General features: G+C 43.6%; 1 protein-coding gene across 2 annotated transcripts; it reads right to left on the bottom strand.

Annotated features, from left to right (window-relative positions):
* Positions 1-226: 226 nt before the first annotated feature.
* Positions 227-22169, bottom strand: cgnb (cingulin b). 2 transcript variants are annotated; one of them, XM_058046419.2, is made up of 21 exons: positions 21974-22169; positions 17828-18885; positions 17369-17457; positions 17220-17289; positions 13786-13883; positions 12088-12220; positions 11175-11387; positions 9229-9377; positions 8212-8238; positions 7754-7862; positions 6403-6603; positions 6203-6298; positions 5264-5518; positions 5014-5184; positions 4582-4743; positions 4379-4468; positions 3202-3285; positions 3023-3141; positions 2831-2939; positions 2386-2549; positions 227-1960 (listed from the first exon to the last, which is right to left on the bottom strand). In XM_058046419.2, exons 2-21 carry the CDS (start codon positions 18854-18856, stop codon positions 1852-1854), a joined length of 3477 nt encoding a protein of 1158 aa, XP_057902402.2. In that variant the 5' UTR covers positions 18857-18885; positions 21974-22169; the 3' UTR covers positions 227-1851. The 2 variants fall into 2 exon arrangements, with proteins under 2 accessions (XP_057902402.2, XP_057902404.2); XM_058046421.2 differs by lacking the exon at positions 8212-8238.
* Positions 22170-22415: the final 246 nt, after the last annotated feature.

Below are 22415 nucleotides of genomic sequence, written 5' to 3'. Positions count from 1 at the left end.
GATTATATGAAATATTATACTCTCTATATATACAAATAAATTATATTACTAATTTTCACTAGTGTTTTTACGACTTGTGTCCAGGGGACTTGACCTAGTACAGTTTGTGAGGACCTTGTTAAAATAATTGAAGAATTGCAGGAACTTTATGGATGTTTTGATTCCTATGTAGCTTTACGGGAGTCATTTTTCTCACGACGACAACGCCAGATTGTGGCAACACAAGTAATACAAAGGGCTCTTTTTATTCAACACCTGCTAAAAGGTTAGCAGCAGCTTATTAAACAGTTAAATAATGCTAATTTGTGCAGAAGTAATAAGAATGAAATGTAATGTACAAAGAATGCAAGCAAAGTGCAACACCAGTACTTCAATAACCACAGAAAAAGCTTATCAACAACATGCAGGGGTAACATTAACCGGGACAGAGATCACTTTTTAAGGCATTTTAGTGTAAAAGTACACACAACACAATAGAGATTTTATATTTGGATGAAAAAATAGATGACAATTAGGCTCACAGTGCCAACGTGTGTGATTGTCACAGCTAATATGGTGTACAAAGTCACACAAAAACAAAAATACACATCACTTTCAGTACAAAAAAGAACATGCACTAACACGTAAAACAACAAAACGTACACTCTTTCAAATGATTGCTGTCTTGCTGCCCGACTACAAATAAAACCCCAAAAGCAACTGCAGGCTTTTACACGATGCCCCGAGTTCTTCCCTCCAGTGTACTCCATGTTGTCTTCCTCTACTAACAGTTAGTTCTTCCTACTCCATGTTGTCTTCCTGTACTAGCAGTTAGTTCTTCCCTCTAGTGTACTCCATGTTGTATTCCTGTACTAACAGTTAGTTCTTCCCTCTAGTGTACTCCATGTTGTATTCCTGTACTAACAGTTAGTTCTTCCCTCCAGTGTACTCCATGTTGTCTTCCTGTACTAGCAGTTAGTTCTTCCTACTCCATGTTGTCTTCCTGTACTAGCAGTTAGTTCTTCCCTCCAGTGTACTCCATGTTGTCTTCCTGTACTAGCAGTTAGTTCTTCCTACTCCATGTTGTCTTCCTGTACTAGCAGTTAGTTCTTCCCTGCAGTGTACTCCATGTTGTCTTCCTGTACTAACAGTTAGTTCTTCCTACTCCATGTTGTCTTCCTGTACTAGCAGTTAGTTCTTCCCTCCAGTGTACTTCATGTTGTCTTCCTGTACTAACAGTTAGTTCTTCCCTCCAGTGTACTCCATGTTGTCTTCCTGTACTAGCAGTTAGTTCTTCCTACTCCGTGTTGTCTTTCTGTACTAGCAGTTAGTTCTTCCCTCCAGTGTACTCCATGTTGTCCTCCTGTACTAGCAGTTAGTTCTTCCCTCCAGTGTACTCCATGTTGTCTTCCTGTACTAGCAGTTAGTTCTTCCTACTCCATGTTGTCTTCCTGTACTAGCAGTTAGTTCTTCCCTCCAGTGTACTCCATGTTGTCTTCCTGTACTAGCAGTTAGTTCTTCCCTGCAGTGTACTCCATGTTGTCTTCCTGTACTAGCAGTTAGTTCTTACCTCCAGTGTACTCCATGTTGTCTTCCTGTACTAACAGTTAGTTCTTCCTACTCCATGTTGTCTTCCTGTACTAGCAGTTAGTTCTTCCCTCCACTGTACTCCATGTTGTCTTCCTGTACTAACAGTTAGTTCTTCCCTCCAGTGTACTCCATGTTGTCTTCCTGTACTAGCAGTTAGTTCTTCCTACTCCGTGTTGTCTTTCTGTACTAGCAGTTAGTTCTTCCCTCCAGGGTACTCCATGTTGTCTTCCTGTACTAACAGTTAGTTTTTCCCTCCAGTGTACTCCATGTTGTCGTCCTGTACTAGCAGTTAGAGCCTTGGTGGAGGCCGTCGCTCAGAATGGAGAAAGCGTCCTCGTCCTCTGAGCTCAACGTGGCCAGAGTGCTGCGATGGGACTGCTGTGCCTTCCGCCTGTTGGGAAAAAATAAATAAATAAATAAAAACATTTATGAAGAAAGCTCTATGAACACATGCATAGAAAACATGGATATTTATTATTTTTATTACCAAATTATATATTTCAAACTAAATAACAGATTTTCATAAATATACTGACATCATTTTCATATGTACAATATTGTATTCTTTTTTTTTACAATAAACTGAATTCATATAAAATCATTCAAAACAATCCTTAATATGCTTGAATTTACTCATTGTTTTTCACACAAAAATACACACAAATCTAGTATATATTAAAAAAACTACTAAATACCACTAGATGGAGCCTGCGTATCAGCAGTGTAACATGCGCCATAGTTTAAGACTCTCACTGGGTTAACAAGTGAAAGTGTGCCTAATATAGCGACCACAGCATGTTGTGTGTTTTTAATTACTTTAATTCCGACTCCATTGCCGTGACTTTGGCCTGCAGGGCCTCCTGGAGCTCTTGCTGCTCCTCCAGCTCCCTGAGGACCTTCCTGCGCACTCCTTCCAGACGCTCCACCTCGCCCTCGCTCTCGTCCACCTGCCGCTTCAGGGCCTTCACCCGCAGGGTCAGCTGTTGGTGGGGATGCACACGGGTGGGTTAAAGGTCAACGGAGATGAAAGATTGAGGCTAGAGGTTGCCTTTTTGCAGGTTATATTAGTCTTCTAAGGAATTTAAGATAAATACTCGGAACAACAACAAGCATCTTCCCCAAAAGGTACAAAAATTACAGGAGTTAATGAGCAACAAACACATCTAACCACTACTCACAAGTTCTTCATTAGTTCATCTGATCCTCAGTTTGTGTGTCTATTGTAAGTCTGGAGTGTCAACACTAAACCGGTTTTGCATACCTGATCCTTCTGCTCCACATGCTGGGTTCGCTCCTGGTCCAGCGTGGCGTTCACTTCCTTCAGTTTCCTCTCCGTTCGTCTGTGAGAGGCCTGGATGCTGCTCTTCTCTCTGGGTGGGCCGACCAAGAACGGTCACACTTTATTGTAATCAAGCCGTCATCATCACATTTCTACTGAGGGATGTTCTTGTACCGTTCCTCACTGCGCAGCCTCTCCTCCAACTCCTGAATTTTGCTCTCCAGCAGGGTGATGCCGGCCGAGGGCCGAGTCTGTCCCTCCATGTCGGCCACGCGGGACCTCAGCTCCTTCACCTGGAAGCCGCTGATGTCAGGCAAGCCCAAAATCAAGTCAATCAATTGATATGTACGCACCTGTCTGTCAATTGCACTTTTGTCCATCTCCAGGTCGTGTCGGGCCGAACGCTCTTGCATCAGCTCTGAGCGAAGCTGGTCCACCTGAAAGTGAGGAGAAAATGCTGCTTAAGCTAGCGGTGACGTGCTCACTTCATTAGTAATAAAGCTGATTAATGAACATTGGGACGAGTCTTGTAGCAGAAATGGCAATGATAAACATACTGTATTATCCCCTTGACTTTATTATTTGACTGAACGACTGTATTGGATCTCTTAGGTGTACCTCCAAAACCTCCACTGGCTTCCCATTGCCCAACGCATTCACTTCAAAATTCTTCTCATCACCTTCAAAGCCCTCCACGATCTGAACCCCCCATATCTCACAGACCTCCTCCATCCACACAATCCCCCGCGTCCCCTTTGCTCCTCAGACTCAAACCTCCTGGCACTCCCCTGTAAGACCAAGTTCCGAACCTGGGGAGACAGAGCCTTCTCCATCGCTGCCCCCACCCTCTGGAACTCTTTGCCCCATTCACTCCGTGCTTGCCCTGACCTTCCCACCTTCAAAAAACAACTCAAAACCCACCTCTTTAAATCTGTTTTTAATGTATAACTTTTTACATATGACTGTTGTGCCCCCCCCCTTTTACTCATGTTTTAACTGTGTATTAACCAATCAATGTTGCATTTTGGTGTGTCTTCTATTCTGTTTCCTTGCTTTATTCAACTCCATTCTTCTGTAAAGTGTCTTTGAGTATTTTGAAAAGTGCTATACAAATAAAATGTATTATTATTATTATTATTATTATTATTATTATTATTATTACCTAATCAAGTGTCCAGTGACTGTCATTGATGGGAAAAAGTGTTGTACCTAGACTAGGGTTCAATTCCACCCTCTGTCATCTCTGTGTGGAGTTTGCATGTTCTCCCCGTGCATGCGTGGGTTTTCTCCGGGTACTCCGGTTTCCTCCCACATTCCAAAAACATGCTAGGTTAATTGGCCACTCCAAATTGTCCATAGGTATGAATGTGAGTGTGAATGGTTGTTTGTCTATATGTGCCCTGTGATTGGCTGGCCACCAGTCCAGGGTGTACCCCACCTCTCGCCCAAAGACAGCTGGGATAGGCTCCAGCACCCCCGCAACCCTCGTGAGGAAAAGCGGTAGAAAATGAATGAATGAAAGTGTTGTACCTGATCTCTGCTGCGTGTGATGCGATCATTCAGTAGCTCCACGCTACTCCTCTCCTCATCCAACTCTATCTCCAGTGTCTTTATTTTATCCTATCAACACACACACACACACAATGCAGTCAATTAGACCCCACTCAAGTCTATCTATATTCATTGATTTACGGCCCAGGCCATCTTTAGACTTCACCACCTCTGACCCTCACCTCCAGCCCCCTGATCTCGCGGGTGCGGTCCGTCTGGCTGCCCTTCTCTGACTCCAGCTCGCTCTCCAAGTGTTTGAGGCGATTGTTGAGGAGGTCTCGTTCCAGCTGGGTGCTGTCTCGCTCCTCGCTGCACGTCAGGAGCTCCTTCTTTAGACGTGACACCTAAATATAAAAACATACAGCACATTTGTACTCGGTTTTTAAAGAATTGCATAAAAAAGAGCGTTTACATGGATATGAATTTAACAATATATTTAGAATTTGCAGTGGATTTTAGAGCATTGTGCACCAAAGAGTAGTGCTTGTCATGTTACAATTAGTCTTTAGTAATATCTTCTGTCACCATCCATCAAACAGGAAGTGGCCTGCTTGCTAACAAACAGAAATACAAAGCTGCATGACACTAGCTCGGCCTTGGTGGAGTGTGCCGACCTCTTCCTGTTGGGTCTTCAAGCTGCTCTGGGCCCTCTGCACCTCAGCCAGCCTGTCCTTGTTGCTGCGTTGAGCCTCCAGCAACTCCTTCCTGGAACGCTCTCTGTACTCATCCAGTTGCGTCTGCAAAGCCCCCACCGACTGACGGGAGTCGCCCATCATCATCTCCATCTGCACACAATAACTAAACGTCAATCACTCCAAACAAGGTGGCGTAATTACTAGCATTCCTGCTATTGTGCAGACAAACCTCCTTGTTGAGCTTCTCCAGGGCTCGATCCAGGAGCCTCTTCTGCTCCTCCAGGTCACTCTTGCCCCGCCGTAGCGCCTCTTTCTCCAGGTCCCTCTCCTCCAGCCGCCGGCTCAGCTCGTCCCTCTCCTTGCCCAGGCGGGAGGCGCCGCGCTTGGCCTCCTCCAGCTGGGACTTGAGGGAACGGTTCTCGTCTTCCAGGACCTCCATGGCTTCCTCGGCTTCTGGGCTTCTGGAAGTGCTGGAGTGGAGCCTCTGGAAGAAAATGGGGCGATCACGGCGTCACGTTAGAAACTATTGTAAACTAGATGGAACCATAAACGCTCAATTTAACAATTCTAATTTAGTTAACCACCAAATCTCCAATAGTCGCTGGGTTAGTGGTCTTAGCACCAGATAAAAAACATCATTATCTGATGCATTTGAACTTTATCTACCTCTGCATGCACTTTAAAGTGCTGGATGTGCCAAACTCAAGCGTGCCAGCCTTGAACATTGGTTGCTGTGCTGTTCTCGCACAAAAATAACTAGCAAAAGAAATGAAACTAAGAGTCTCTCTCCAATCATGGCTTACTTCCAGTTAACACCCCAGCTGTAATTACAGCATTTATGGTAAATAAAATCATCCATGTATAATGAATATATTAGTCCCGCCATCCACAAATTTCCATTTAATGCAAATGTGCGACTGCATTCAAATGCGCCTTGCTGCCAGTCTTACATGAATATGCCTCTTTGACAAACATAATAAGATTATTTCTCTGCAATAGGCTGCATGTGCAGCACAATAAACGTCACATTTATCTCGGGAGGAGATTATGCAGGGGTAGGAAATAGAGTGCGTGGGAGGCCATTTCTTTTGTTATTGTACAGTATGTCCTTTTACATCATGTTGTGTACAATGCAGCTATGCAGTGTTTTTTGTCAATGCGGTAGTACCATGCGGGCCAGCCTCTCTCTCAGGCGAGTGTTTGTCTCCTGGAGTTCCGTGTTGGTGATGTGGTCCACTGCCGTCCTTCCTGCAGAAGATGATGCCTGCGTCTAAGAAAAAAAAGAAGGAATAAAAATAAGGCATAAAAAGCACAGATGCATCGTTGCTTCTATTGTGGTAATAATGTCATCTTTATGCATGCAATCACCTCTTTGGCCTTCTCCAGGGCTTTCTCCAGATCGGCCTTTTGCTCCTTCATCCTACCAATCTCAGACAGAAGCTCGGCCTCGCGCTCGCCGCTGGCTTTCCTGAGGGCGTCGAGTGCTTCGCTCTTCTTGTCGAGGGCGCTCTTGTGTTTGTCCGCATCCAGTCGGGCCCGATGCAGGTCGTCGTGGCAACGCTGAAGCTCCTTGGATAAGTAAGCGAAGATGATGGATTAAATGCGTGCGAGAATGAAGACTGGGGAAGGGGATGCTTATAAATAGGTACACTACCGCTCAAAAGTTTGGGATCACTTGCAAATTTCTTTGTTTTCCAAAGAAAAACACATTTTCCTGCATTTCACAAACAATTTTTTCCATTTCACAAACATTTGTATCCATTTCACAAACAATTAAAATTTATCAGATGATTTTCAAAGAAGGATGTACATTTTTGCATAGAGGCCTACTATCAACAACTGTCAGTCCTCTGCATCAATCTCTTGGTATGGCTGCTAATCCAAGTTCATCATTTTATAAGGCTTAGAAGTTTTATAAGTTAATCATTTTATAATATAATAATTTTTATAATTTATTATTAGAAAACCCATCTAAAAATCTACACTAAAATCTCTTACCATGCTTCATTCAGAGAGCAGCACAAACTGGGTCTAACAAGGACAGAAAAACGCCGCACAACTGTGCAAGAAAACAAATATCTGAGAGTGTGTCGTTTAAGACAAAGACGCCTCACAGGTCGTCACCTGGCAGCTGCACTAAATAGTACCCGTCAAACCCCAGTGTCAGTATCAACGGTGAAGCGGCCACTTCAGGATGCTGGACTTCAGGATGCTGGACTTCATGGCAGGATTGCCAAGAAAAAGCCATATCTCAGACTAGCCAAAACAATGTGATCCATGTGATCCCAAACTTTTGAGCGGTAGTGTACATACATACAAATACATCATCATCTATATTTACATTTACTTCACAATAGGGCTCACTTTTTTGGCAAGTTATGAACAGTAACAAGTCTAAAGACCATGGATTAAATGTCTATTTTGGGGGGAAAAAAACACCTTTGGACCTGTCAAACTATCAAACTTGTACCAAACAGTGCCTGTTTTGCTTTTGTTGTGCAAGTAGAAGTAATATCAGTAGTCGGGTGGCTTATTTTTACGCTTGTGACAGTCAAAAATGTCAAAAAGTGAACAAAAAAGTGTTACTAGAGTGATTCTGAAAGGTCTAGAAAGCTTTCTGTGCAGGTTATCGTAGTTAGCTACTCAATACAAAATGAGAAAAACAAACACCCTGTGCTCAACTTTATGTTGGCTACATTGAAGGTATCTTTGCGTGCACCTCTGCTGATGACGAGGACTTCTGCTGCTTGTGCGCAGCGAGCAGCGAATCCTGGACTTCCTTCAGCTTGCTGTCAAACTCCTCCTTCTCCTGATGACATTGGAGCAGCCTGCAGGGGATAGAGTGCTTCTTTTTAGAGAACCGTCAGGGCTAAACAGGTGGATGTAAATGCTCAATATACACTGCAAACACACACAGGCAAGCACAAAGGAGGTAAAGCCACTAAAACTACTTCCATTTGTGGTTAAAATGAATGATGTAATCATGAACTAAATACAAAAAGTGATTGGGTTTGTGTATAATAATCTCGGTAAAGCAAGTCCAAAAGCATGTGGATTTCAGTTAGTCAGGAAGGGTTGATCACATCCAAAGGATGACTCAAACACTGGCTGATTTGAATCTAAGCTATGAAAGCAAAAAAAACAAAAACACAGGGTGAGACTGATTCACTCTCTCACATGTGGCTGCCGGAGTGCGTCGCCTTCCTGCCGAATGAGACGTCCAAAAGAGTGAAAGAGTGCAGGTGTCAAAATAAAAAGATGACTGAAAAGGACATTTTCACCGAACCAACATCTCTACTGATGCTGCTTTGAACAGGGCGGCTATTAAATATTGAAAAAAAAGTCTAAACATCAGATAGAGATGTTGCTTGATGTTGGGCCAAAGCTAGAATATGTTATGATGACCTAAAAAAAAAAAGATGCATAAAAAAGTAAAAGTGGAATAGTGAGATCTTGATACTGAAGACATTAATACAACAATACACGTGCATGACATCATAATAGCATTATTATCTTGCTAAAGGCAGATTATGCCAGTAAATGACATCTGTGGCGCCCCCTATGGGTGGAGAACTGGTATGGGTTGTGGTAAGACATGCTGTCTAACTCCTGCTGGTGCTCCGGCAATACTGAAGACATTAATACAACAATACACGTGCATGACATCATAATAGCATTATTATCTTGCTAAAGGCAGATTATGCCAGTAAATGACATCTGTGGCGCCCCCTATGGGTGGAGAACTAGTATGGGTTGTGGTAAGACATGCTGTCTAACTCCTGCCGGTGCTCCGGCAATACGTTTTGCTTGATGGCGGCCATGTTTTACCACCAACCTTGCTGAAATTTTACACACACGCTCTTGGCAGTCCCCTAAAGGTGTGCACCAAATTTTGTGCTGACTCGGCTACACACCCCAAAGTGTGTTTTCCAGAGCGATGTGAGAATTTTCAAGTCAATCAACTTCGGAGCGCCACCAAGTGGTGTGTTTTTCAGAAAAATAATAGCACAGGCAACACAGTGTGGGGGCATGTTTTGACCAATATTCATCCTTTTGTGTGCAGCGGTTCAAGAGTAGAAGGGTTATATTAAACAAACATACGCATACAGTTGTATGTATGTACCGTCCTAGCATACATATATACCAGCATTATAGCATTTCCTATGTCTTGAATGCATGAATTATGTAACTGACTTGTCTTTGGTAAGGTTCAGCTCCTGTGTGGTGGCGTCCAGCTGCGACTTCCACTGCTCGCCCTGGTCTCTGCAGCTGTCCAGCTCCTCCTCCAGGCTCAACAAGGAGGCGTTGACCCGCTCCCGCTCCTCCTCGATCTGCTCCTGCGACTGAAGATACATCACAAAAGTGAGCGCACCCTCACATTTCAGCAAACGCTGAACACTTGACTCAACATACATCCGGTGTAGAAATAGTGATGTTTGATGCTTGTATACTCAATTCAAGCATCCATCTGCAGTTCCCCTTAAAAGTGCATCCCTGGAAGGAGCACGAATAGAAGGCAGGATGGAGTCGGCCTGACTTGCTGCTTTTTTTATTAAACTGCATAACATCAATATATACTTCAGATTTAGCCTTCATTTCTGGAAATGCACGGGCACGAACCCTGCAGAAGGAAGTGAGTGTGAGGGGGAAAGTTTTAGGTGGTGATCATAAGTAGCGGAATTCTCTTTTAAGTCAGCACAGCCTGACTTTGGGGTAACCGCATGACTCGGTGGATGAAGCGGAATGACGAGACAAAAGGTGGATGGAATATTTGAAAATGTGTCAAACAGTTGTTAACATCTTTATGAGGAGAGCTGTACCAAAGTTAGGACAATATGGAGTTGGAGTCAAGTCGTCAGTGGGAATACACCTCTACATTTTTAACAGCCTTTTTCAGATCTTGTGTGACTCGCAGGGATTCACTCTGAGTGTGTTATGTTTTTTATTTGGCCTTTATTGTGTTTTCTTCAATATTGCCGGAAAAGGAAATATGCCAATAACCATAGAACGGGAAATGGGAGTTGTGGTATATAATATATATAATATATATATAATATAATATATACATAGTGGTCGAATAGCAACAAAACATCTTGTTCCGACTGCTCAGTAAAATACGGACAAGAAAATGCAACGGTTTTGGTCGCTCTAACATCCAACCAAATTGACCACTTCCACACAGAATGGGAGGAGAACGTATCTCTATCATGCCAGACATGCCATGGCTGACTTCATGTAGTGTTGAGGTCATGTAAGGTAAGGTTATGTCTCAATGTTTCGTGTCATTCTCACCGCCTGGTTTGACCAATAAGACAACAGTCGACCACATTCATTTATTTCTGGGGGAAAAAAGTGATATAGTGAGGGAGTGATAATGGAACTGTGATATTGGGAGGGACGACTGCTAAAGCTGTGTTGTGCTATGAAATTTCGTTTTAGGTTTGAATGACAACTGTGAAAATTAAATGACTCGAACGCTAACTTATTGTATGACAGATACGATTGTTATTTTGCACAGGTAACAAAGGTTCTACGTTGCGGATAGTTTGACTCTGAAACAGATTCCTCCCATCTACATGACTTCTATGGCAGTATAATACTTTAATCAATGTAAAGAAGAAAGTGTGTGTTCTATTTAAAATGGCCTTCAAGGTTGTCTGTTGAAAAAAAAGGTACATTACAAGGATAATTGTATGCAAAATGAGATGAATCTGTGTCACGTATCAGAGGCTGAGAGGACAATACACTGTACAGTAACCTTTCTATTTTTAGACACATTTTAGGGGGTGACGGGAAAGTATGTCATGTCGTGCAGAATCAACCTAGCCACTAAATACTAACTGAATAAACCACACTAATGTTATTAATAATATTGTTGTGCTGTTCCATAAGCAATTGCATAAGCGTCCCTGAGGTTTATTTCCGCCTCCCTTGCACACTTCTGATCGCTTTTATCTTTGGTGTAAATGTTTTCTTCAATTTTCGCTAAAAGGCTAACGAGCTGGACTCTTGCGAGCTCCAGATGAAAGCACTTTCTGTTCAAAGAAATTCTCACAAGTGTACCGGAGTTCAAGTGCTGGAACGAGTGCAGCAGAAACGATTCGTCAAAAGTTTGGGGACAGAGGAAAGGGGCGGGTCACCTGTGTGACCTGCTCCATGGTCATCCTCAGGTTGAGCATGTCCTGGCTGTACTGCTCCCGAAGGGTCTCCATCTCCTGGTCGTGACACTCCACCTCCTCCTTTAGCGCCCCCTTCAGGGCAGTCAGCTCGCGCTCACGCTGCCGCAGGGTCTCGTCCTGGCGGTGGCGCAACATGGTTGCCTCGGCCAGCTCTGCCTGCAGGGTCATCATGTCCTGAAAAAAGGAAATGATTTATAGAACATTATATTATTAGATTTGATATTAAAATATACGTTATGGGCCGCACGGCGGTCAAGGAGTTCAATCCCACCCATTCCAAAAACATGCTAGGTTAATTGGCCACTCCAAATTGTCCATAGGTGTGAATGTGAATGGTTGTTTGTCTATATGTGCCCTGTGATTGGCTGGCCACCAGTCCAGGGTGTACCCCACCTCTTGCCCGAAGACAGCTGGGATAGGCTCCAGCACTCCCGCAACCCTTGTGAGGATAGGCGGTAGAAAATTAATGAATTAAAATATACATTATGGGCTGCACGGCGGTCAAGGGGTTAGCGCGCAGACCTCACAGTTAGGAGACCGAGTTCAATCCCACCCTCGGCCATCTCTGTGTGGAGTTTGCATGTTCTCTCCGTGCATGCGTGGGTTTTCTCCGGGTACTCCGGTTTCCTCCCACATTCCCAAAAACATGCTGGTTAATTGGTCACTCCAAATTGTCCATGGGTATGAATGTGAGTGTGAATGGTTGTTTGTCTATATGTGCCCTGTGATTGGCTGGCCACCAGTCCAGGGTGTATCCCGCCTCTTGCCCGAAGACAACTGGGATAGGCTCCAGCACCCCCTTCAACCCACGTGAGGATAAGCATAGGAAATGAATGAATGAATGAATGAAATATACATTAGAAAGTGTCACTACCGTCGTGAGCGAGTCGGATGGGGGCCCCGTTTCGGAAACCCTCCTAAGCTCCTCCTGAAGTTCGGCTAGCTGATCTTCTTGTAGACGCATGCGAGATTCGGACATCTCCCTGGCTATACGCTCCTCAGCCAGCCTGCACACACACACACACACACACACACACACACACAAGGTGTGTCAACACAGCAAAACCACACTCACTTACACACTCATCCATCAGGCAGGGAATTAGAAAAGAACCCCCCAGGAGGAATAACAAGAAGCTTAGTGTGGTGCTTTAAAGGTTCCCTATTATGCAAAGTGGACTTATGAGTGATGTAATATGTGCAATGTGTTTTGCGAGAGCCTGTTTATGAGCAACAAACATAAGAAAACCCTCAATTGTTGGCTCAACTTGTGACAGAGGAGACGCGCAAACACGGGCTTTCTTCGTTACCTCGCTGAACTCTTGGTCCAGGCTTCACTACACATCTTAAAATAAAATGAGACGTGAGAGCTAGAGGTTTGATTGTTTTACGTTAACCTAGCACAATGTTAAAATGTGACTAACTTGTGTACACTGTGGTTATGCTAGTGCTGCTAATGTGTGTGATATATAGCATCTACTACGTGTGCAAAGTGGATAAAAGCAGATCGTTATCATTAAAGCTATAGACACAAAAAAAGGCGTGTTGCCAATAGTGTGTAGTACAGGGGTCTCAAACACGCGGTCTGTGGGCCAAATGTGGCCCGCAGGACACTAGTTTGAGGCCCCCGCCTTGATATGAAAGTTTAATGTTAGTGCGGCCCGCGCAAGTTTGATGTGGATGCTGTATGGTATCATGTACCCAGAAAAAATGATTCCGTTTGATTAATGTTCATGTTAAAGGTTAAATAACTGTTAATAGTTATCCTCCCTATCCGTGTGGAAGTGGTACATTTTTGGCTATTTAAGTTTAAAGGAAATAACTTGAAGGCTACCGTTTAGGTCGCTAGATCTCTAGTTTGCGAGTTAGCATGTGTCTCAAGACCCTGCAGTTGCGCAATATGTTATTTATATGTAAATAAAGAGTATAAATGTGACTATAGTCGTGTTTTGTCATGTCTACAGGGCTCTAATAATGCTCATTTTAATCTGAAAAAAATAATTTGTCTACCCACCGACTATATGTGGTTTCTTATTTCCCGTTTTATTATTATTATTATATTTATTTATTACTGATTGATTTTCTTTATTTTTGATTTGTTTATTTATTTTTCATCTTATTTTGTGCAGAAAAATAAAAATTTATATATTTGAGAACAGTGGAATGTTTTATCAGAGCTTTTATTGTAGAAAATCGGAACCAAAGCCCTGAAAAAGTTTGTATATTTTTCTGTTTTTAATAAATGCGTTGTTTTTTGGGGGGGGGGGGGACCTGATGCGGCCCAGCCTTGCCCAGACCCTAGGTGGCCCCCAGGTAAATTGAGTTTGGTGTAGTAGAAGTACATTAAACTGTCACCAAGGCTCAATGATGGACTTTTCCCACAGATTATTGAAAAATACTTTAATATGGTGGACAGTCGGTACACCTGCACCACCGAGCACAATAACAATCATATTGGGGTCATATCGGGGAATGAAAAGTGTGCATTATTAACTTAATAAGGTAGATTGGCCCTCATGAGCTGATGTTCCTAATGATTATTGTTGTTACAGTACATATGACACATCCTTACTCTTCATGGGCACGCTGCAGCTGCTTCTTGTATTGACCGAGTTGCTCCTCGAGCTCCACCAGGGTCAATTTTATCTGGTTTCCATCAGATCCTCCCTTCTGCACACAAATGCACACACACACACACTGAGTCTAGAAATACATTATTCACTGTGTATTATCTTAAACTTAAGGAAAAAAAAAGATAGAAAGTCTTGCACTTGGCGGATTCCATGCCCTACTTTCCCTCTTCTTTCTTTATGTTCTGACTGTCAAGAACATCTTTAGGGTGAAAAGTACCGGTCTTACCAGCGCGCTATGAATTTGTCAAAAAAAGATGAGAATGCCTTTGCACAAGTACACAAGTCTGGCTCGCCCACTCCTTGCAACATTACATTTGTCAAGGCTGCAGAAGAAGCTCTTATCCTCCTACAGAGTCATTATAGCAAACACACAGAAAGCAGATTGGGGTACTTTTGGAAAAAACTAAATATAACACACCAGAATATGTAAAGTACATATACAACAAGTAGAACACAGCATTTAAGCAGCAATTGTGAATATATCTTCTGCAAATACGGGGGATTTCCATTGTAGTTCTGATGCACAGCAAACAAAAGCTGCCGTGGACTGGTGTAACCCCACACTGGCATCAAATCCTCATTTGAGCATGCAAACAAACACACACACGGTGTCAGTGAATAAACTATGACTATCCACCACCCCCACCCTTGGCTAACATAACATACACACACACACATACACAGTGAGCCCTCAGGAAAAGCCACTGACATAGGTGGTGTATATTCCGTAATGGCCTACCTCAATACTACTTTACATATTGTTACCGTATTTTCTGGACTATAAGTCGGTCAAAAATGCATAATTAGGTAAAAAAACATACATAAGTCACATTTTCATTCATTCATTCATTTTCTACCGCTTTTCCTCACGAGGGTCGCGGGGGTTGCTGGAGCCTATCCCAGCTGTCTTCGGGCGAGAGGCGGGGTACACCCTGGACTGGTGGCCAGCCAATCACAGGGCACATATAGACAAACAACCATTCACACTCACATTCATACCTATGGGCAATTTGGAGTGGCCAATTAACCTAGCATGTTTTTGGAATGTGGGAGGAAACCGGAGTACCCGGAGAAAACCCATGCATGCACGGGAAGAACATGCAAACTCCACACAGAGATGGCCGAGGGTGGAATTGAACCCTGGTCTCCTAGCAGTGAGGTCTGCGCGCTAACCACTCGACCTCTGTGCAGCCCATAAGTCACATTTTTTGCGGGTAATTTATTTTACAAACTACTTAACCAAAACAGACATTACGTCCTCTTGGAAGGCAAGTTCTAACATTAATAAAAGAATAGAGAACAGGCTGAATAGGTGTAAGATATGCTAACACAATGCTTATTCAGCTACACAAAAAATAAACATGAACAGAAAAGGTGTCCAGTGTTTATGGAACATAAACGTTTTTTTCATTTATAAGTCACTCTGGAGTATAAGTCGCAGGAACAGCCAACCTATGAAAAAAAAAGTGTGACTTACAGTCCAGAAAATACGGTACACTTTTGGTGAAAATCTGCAATGTTAAAATGTTAATTAAAAGATTGTATGATGTGGTGTTTATTGTTTTGAAACGTAAACATTAATAGTGTAGTGTAATTTTCAACTTATTTGACACTTAAGCTCAAATAAGGTCTTTTGCTGGGGACGGTTTGACTCTGGAACAGATCAATTCAATTTCAAATCATTTTCATTGGAAAAATGAAGGTAAGACTCAGGGTTTTTGAGGTAAAATCTGCATCCAATGTGGGGACAAAATCCAAAAAACGTGCCTCAAACATGAACCACTCTGACCCTTAGTGAGGAAATCCCCCCCCAGCAGGTGCAGGGTTCCAGTCCACCTTAAATATTAATGCCTCTCAATGACCGGGCCCTCCAATATTTGCATGGTTGCCGAGAGACGGACGAGACGCCGCAAATAATTGACGAGGCGAGAACACGTAACGAGAGATAACACATAATCAAGTGTGTCGCCTTAACGCAAGCGGCCAGGGACCTGCGTTTGCATGTAGATTTATTCAATGGGCTGCAGATTGCAAAAGGCGGCATGCATAAGTACGTGGTACCATTTATCTTCAGGCTTCAGAGAAGCGAGGGAGCCAAATTGGCATATCCCTTAATCATTCCGCGTGCTGACAAAAGAGGCTCCGCGGAGAGGAGTGAATGAAACAGCCCGGCTTCATGTTCTCAGAAAAGAGGACATGCTTCCGGCCATCTGTTTGCTTCATTACGACAACTTTACAGCAGACGATGTGACGCGCTTTGACCCACATGCTGGAGATGAAATTAATTGCTACCGTTTTACACCCTGCCCGTCATAATAAACAATGGTCGCTCTCAACTTTCTTTGAAGTGATTAGCTTTTTAGGCAATATATGGGCGAAAAACGCTGTTTTTTTTATCATTGCTTCATCAAGCTAGCTTAGTGGAAAGACTGTCAGAAGTACATTTGGTCATTATTAACTGGTCAGGATGTTGTGCCAAGCTAACTGGTAAAGGCTTTTATAATATATAAAATAATACCAGTTACTAACCCTAACACCACATCCTACAATCTTTTAATTAACATTTTAACATTGCAGATTTTAACAAAAAGTGTACTGTATTTTCTGGACTGTAAGTTGCACTTTTTTTCATAGGTTGGCTGTTCCTGCGACTTATACGCCAGAGTGACTTATAAATGGAAAAAGTGTTTATGTTCCATAAACACTGGACACCTTTTCTGTTCATGTTTATTTTTTGTGTAGCTGAATAAGCATTGTGTTAGCATATCTTACACCTATTCAGCCTGTTCTCTATTCTTTTATTGGTAGAACTTGCCTTCCAAGAGGACGTAATGTCTGTTTTGGTCAAGTAGTTTGTAAAATAAATTACCCACAAAAAAATGTGACTTATGGGCTGCACAGTGGTCGAGTGGTTAGCGTGCAGACCTCACAGCTAGGAGATCAGGGTTCAATTCCACCTTCGGCCATCTCTGTGTGGAGTTTGCATGTTCTCCCCGTGCATGCGTGGGTTTTCTCCGGGTACTCCAGTTTTCTCCCACATTCCAAAAACATGCTAGGTTAATTGGCCACTCCAAATTGTCCATAGGTATGAATGTGAGTGTGAATGGTTGTTTGTCTATATGTGCCCTGTGATTGGCTGGCGACCAGTCCCGCCTCTTGCCCGAAGACAGCTGGGATAGGCTCCAGCACCCCCGCGACCCTCGTGGAAAAAAAAGCGGTAGAAAATGAATGAATGAATATAATATACCTAATATACTAAAGGTACTAATATACCTTGGATATGCTGATTTATCAGTAATACCCTCGTCACACTAGAGGTGCCATCAGAATGAAAATGTGTGTCAATTTTATTGGCTTCCAGAATGCTTTGTACCTTTAAATTGCTGGTGGTCTCGTAGACAAGGCTGGTCTTCCTTTTGAGGGACGACTCACTCTCACTGGTGCTGATGGCAGAGGAACAGAAGGGATAGTGGATTAGGCACTCTGATTTAAAAGCATTGTTGCCCTTGTAGTCTTACTTACCCTTCTTTGAGAATGCTGTAAATAGCCTGCTTCACTTGAGCCTCCTCCCCGTTGGTGGCCTTGAGGGACAAACTCCTCGGTGGTATCTCCTTTGCAAGGGGGGACGGAGAGACAGGTAAGAAAGCGAATCGGAATTAATCGGGTAGGCCAAGTCACGCTTCTATTGAATCAACTGCTGCAGGCTCCTGTAGTCGCCGAGTGTGGTCTACAAAAGCGAAGAACTCTTGGGGTCTCTAATTAAATTAAAAAAAAACATTGCCATTACCAGCTGTGGCTGGCTCCAACCTCCTTTCCCCATCTGGTGTGAAAGGCATATCCAATACTGTTGTGTGCAGTCAACTCATCAGCACTATTAATGCCTTCCCGCTACGACAACATTGGTTCTGTTGCGCAACAGTGCCTCAGCTTTAGGCGTCCCACTGATAAATACATCATTTACAGTAATGGCGTCAGACTTACAGGTTTTTTGGCTGAGACGGGGAAGGCCTCCTTTACGCCAGACTTCCCTGATGACCCGAAACTCTGCTTTGGGGACTCCCGAGTCGTCACCTTCTTGGCAACAGGTGGGGCGTCACGGCCTAAACCAGTTCTCGATGACAAGCTGGAGGAGGCGGATGCGTACGGATTGAACGTCGGTGACGGAGGCAAGGGACGGGGACTCTCCTTTCTTGCGTCCAGACTTTTGGAGCGCTTGCGTTCGTCAAAGCGGAGCTGTTGTCTGGCGCCGGTACGCCCCCTCGCCTGGGGGCCGCCACCGGGCGTCTTGTTGTTGAACTTGCTGATGAGTTTGTTGATGGGCGCTAGAGAGTTGGTGTCGATTGGCTTCTCGTCCGTGGATGCTGAGGGTTTGGGGATGGACTCTGCAGGAGAATCCGGACCCTGTTTGCTACTTGGGAATGCATTTTGTTTGAACCCTCTGGGTCCAGCACCGTTCACCTTGACTGGTTTCAAACCGGCTTCATTGTACTCTTCGTTACTCGTAAATTCCTGTTTTGTCTGTACCTCATTAGCGGCTGTTTTGACTTGGGGTTCAGCTTTGGACATCCCCTCTCTGACAGTCCTGCCCTCCTCCTCGCCTTGACCTCCTGCTTGGCCGTCCCCTGGGGGTCTTCGAAGAGGACTCCGGTAGATCTCCTCATCCTCTGTTGGAGAAACAGGTGTAGTGTTCACGACTTCCGCCGCTTCGTTACTTTTCGGGGCGCTCTTGTACGGCGACTGCGGCACCGGACTGGCGGCCGGTGTGTTTAGCTGAACGCCGTACGAATCCCCTTTGGCGCTGTCATTCAGAACCACGTACGGCTGCCCGGAGATCCCCTGAACCCGCACGGCCACCCCGTATTTGCTCCCCGGATGAGGGGTGGGGGTGTGGTTGTTGCTTCCTCTGGATTTGTCGGGCGAGGCGCCGCCCATGTCATGGAGGTCCTTGATGAAGCGGATCTGGACGCCATAGTCCACGAGCTGCTTCCTGTCTGTGGAGAAAGTGCTCATGTCCACTTCCTGGTCAGTGCTGAGCTCACCTGGGAGACGTAAATGAGGGGGTAGTTAGTTTCGAATGTAAAACAGTAGGCCCATGTCGTCTTACCAGGAAGTGGTCCACTCACAAAAAGACGTACAAAATAACACTCATTTGTTCAATTCCAAAACAGCACTGGAATCAGAAACCATAGGCACCTGTTGTCTTATATCATCCTCCAAAATACAGGAAGTAGCCTGCTAACACAAGGACAACCACAAATTTGTCTTTATATATATTTCTTTTGCCTTTTGAGTTACAAGAGAATTGTTCCCCTCTGGACCAGAATCATCCTCCAAGAACCAGGAAGTAGCCTGCTATCAAACGGACATATTTTCTCATTTAAAAAGTACTTCTTGTCCTGCACCAGAACCAAAATGGGTAGACACCTGTCGTCTTATATTATCCTCCATGAACCAGGAGGTAGCCCGCTAAGAAACAAACAAACACACATTTCTAATTGTTGTTTTTTTGGGTCACATAAAAACTGTTTTCCCACAGTCCCGGTTATTAGAAATGGCACACCCAGGCATCTTACATTATCCCCACAAACCAGGAAGTAGCCTGCTAACAATAGCCTACGAACAAAATAACACAAATTCCTTCTTCTAGTCTGTTTTTGTGTAACTTTCTGTAGTAATATTAAAACTTTCATCCCCTTTTTGATGCCCGGTAGTTGAAATTCCTTCTTAATGGGAATGTTTTGTGTTCGTCGGACAAACAGTCACCTGACACTGACATGTGTGTCAGGCTTTTCTTGCTCCAGGTCGTGTTTAGGGAAGCATTGTGTTGACTGTCACTGACTGACAGTACTTCATATCAGCATGACTAGCTAGTAAAAAAAAAAGGAATGGACTAATGACATTAATGACCGTAATTATCAAACTTGCTTCATGATGTACTGCTGTCACACTGCCAAGTGTGTTTTGTTGTCTTAGCATGACCTTGCAAGATGAAGGCATGTTAGATAATGAAAGTGAAAGAAGAGTAAGATCCACCTTATGAAGCAGGAGGTGAATACACGTCCGATTGTTCAGGTTCAGTAGACCGTTAAACAAAACGGACCACCCCTTTCCCTTCGCTCTTTCTCTCTCTCTCGTGCTTTCTGAGCCTTTGCCAGAGTGTCTGCGTTGTTGTGGGGCATCAGAGAAGAGTCACTCAGGCGGAGTGTGTTGACTTTTAGAGCTTTGCAGCAGCAGCAAGTATTGTGGTGGAGCCTCTCAGGGGTTGTTAATTCAGAATTCAACCAGAAATCTGCCCCTAAACTGTCACCGTGCATAAGACTTCAACTCAATGAGCTTATCAAGGTTTTCTTGTGGGTGAAATGGAACTTATTGGGACGTACGTAACAGCATGAATTTCTGTCTTGGTTGCTCAGTACAACATGGCTAAGTTGACAATAAGTGTACGTATGATAACAAATGGAACACCAAGTCTATAACTTGTCTTCAAAGACAAAATAGAGTCTCTGTTTAACTATTTTTTTTACCTGGTAATGAGCATGTCAATAAATTAGCAGTGGTTTAACTTCTTTTTACACTTGTATGATTGTTAAGAAGGGTTACAATCGCCTGTATAGTGAATAGAGCTTTCATGATGGCTCCAGTTCAATCCCGGAAACAAGACCAAGGTGTTTCCACTGTACAGACACACAGGAGACCCTGACAGGAATTAAAATGTAACCAGCTCTAACTGACTAGTTGAAGTGCAACATACATAGCACCTTGGGCTCTGGAATCAAAGTCAGCCTTTGTCTCTCGCTCTCCAAAAAAAACCCCAAAAATTCCAAGGATTCCGGACGTTCTCTTTGAAGGGGGCATGGCGCGTGGTTTGCATTTGGATATAATATGGAAAGATTAAGGGGATGTGAGGGTAACTGCACACTCATGGGAGGTGAGGATCATTCACTATTCCAAGGTTGGGGCACGGGGGGACGTGGGGGATGAGGAGGCGGGTCACAGGTTTTAAATGGAGGCTCAGCTTCTTCTTTCCTTCATTATCAGTGACCAGTGGCTGCTGCGCTTACTTGTCACAAAGAACAACTGTGTCAACGAAGGCGGGAATGTCGACAAACAGGCCCATCTACCTCGCTTCCTCCTTGGTGCACCCTGCTCACACTCCTACTTTCTCCCTAAGTTTTTTTTTGTTTTGCCCTAAGGAGGAGGGGGCGGGGCTGTTGATGGTATGAAGATTCAGGAATATTGACTGGTGGTCATCCACAGTGCTCTTAAAGTGATTTGTTGTGATAATGGTGTGTGATACAGCAGTAGCGCAATTGGATTTTTGATGTGTATCAATATATGTATCAATGAAAACAAGTGAAGGTCCAATTAATGCACTTTTCTCTGTCATATGCATAAACTTTGAATGAAGTGCAAAGAAACTGTTTGGGGGTTGCTTAATTATTATAATATGCTTGTTTTTTGGGGGGTGTCATAGAGGGGCGGGCTACCTTGTGCAAAATAGCAACAATATGCTAATTAGAATTCATTAAAATCACCTCAAAGTGAGCCAAAAGTGTCCCCTCTCCAAAACCCACCCACAAACATTTTAGGTCAGGATTATTCTGGTAGCAACAAAACATCAAAGCTCATAAGTACAAAAAAAATCATAATTAACACACTTAAAGAGAGTTATTAGCAATAAGAAGCAATAAAGCACCTGTCTGCTGCTGGATTATTGCGTCACACCCACCTGTCCGGTCAGTCAGTATCGGTGCGCGTCGATACCAAGAAGAGAAGTAAACATTATTAAGAAACGCAGCCTGCAGGGGAAACACGCCGTCCTATCCAATTTAAGGCTTTGGCCTGCAATAATAACCTCGCCTATCCTCTTTTAGACAATCCGATCCCATTAAGGACGACGGACGCGCAGGAAGCCACCGTCCAAGACGCGCGTAAAAGCTTCCAAACATGCGTCATTTGTGCTAATAAACGCATAGAAATATATGAGTAAACGCTTACTACGGGATGACACATACCAAACCACAGGTGTTCATTATTATGTGCGTAAGTCAGCAAAAAACAACAACTTACAACATAAATTAGCATCAGCAGGTGTGTGGAAGAGTGTGTGTGTTTTTATGACTTTACCTTACAGATGATCCAAATGTTCAAAAGATCCTCCTCCGCCTTCTTGGTGAGATGAAATGTTTAGTCAACGAGGAACGGGAGTATCAGCGTGTTTTTTTGCAAAGCCCCCTTCGCTACCAGAGCAACCTGTTGCCAACACGCCTGGTCGCCATGGTCCCGCCCCCTGAGACACGTCATTGGACAGAAGATGTACCGGTGGGCAGTGCTTTGTTCCATAACTCATCTCCATGGTCGCTGCCTCCATTCAGTCTCCTATTAAAGTGGAAAATACAGCATTGGTTTTAATGAATTTGCAACACACACACATATATATATATATATACACACACACACACATATATATAATTTGCAGCATTTTCTTTTGTAAAATTACCTCATCCTTAAAGCTTTATTAAACCATCAAGATTCTTTTAAATTCACTCACACATTTGACACTAACAAA

The sequence above is a fragment of the Doryrhamphus excisus genome, linkage group LG7 (assembly GCF_037039965.1).
Source record: "Doryrhamphus excisus strain RoL-2023G ecotype Guam linkage group LG7, RoL_Dexc_Guam_v1.1, whole genome shotgun sequence".
Taxonomy (NCBI): Eukaryota; Metazoa; Chordata; class Actinopteri; order Syngnathiformes; family Syngnathidae; genus Doryrhamphus; species Doryrhamphus excisus.
Note: the sequence above shows the minus strand (reverse complement) of the source record. Positions and strands in the feature narration are given on the sequence as shown.

Bases quoted from the DNA above. Each gene is read 5' to 3' on its own strand.
- cgnb (XM_058046419.2), bottom strand. From the start codon at position 18,856: ATGAGCACTTTCTCCACAGACAGGAAGCAGCTCGTGGACTATGGCGTC. The intron at 12,221-13,785 runs GTAAGGATGTGT...GTGTGTGTGCAG, and splicing joins CTGCAGCGTGCCCATGAAGA to GCTGGCTGAGGAGCGTATAG. The intron at 11,388-12,087 runs GTAGTGACACTT...TCCTTTTTTCAG, and splicing joins CATCCGACTCGCTCACGACG to GACATGATGACCCTGCAGGC.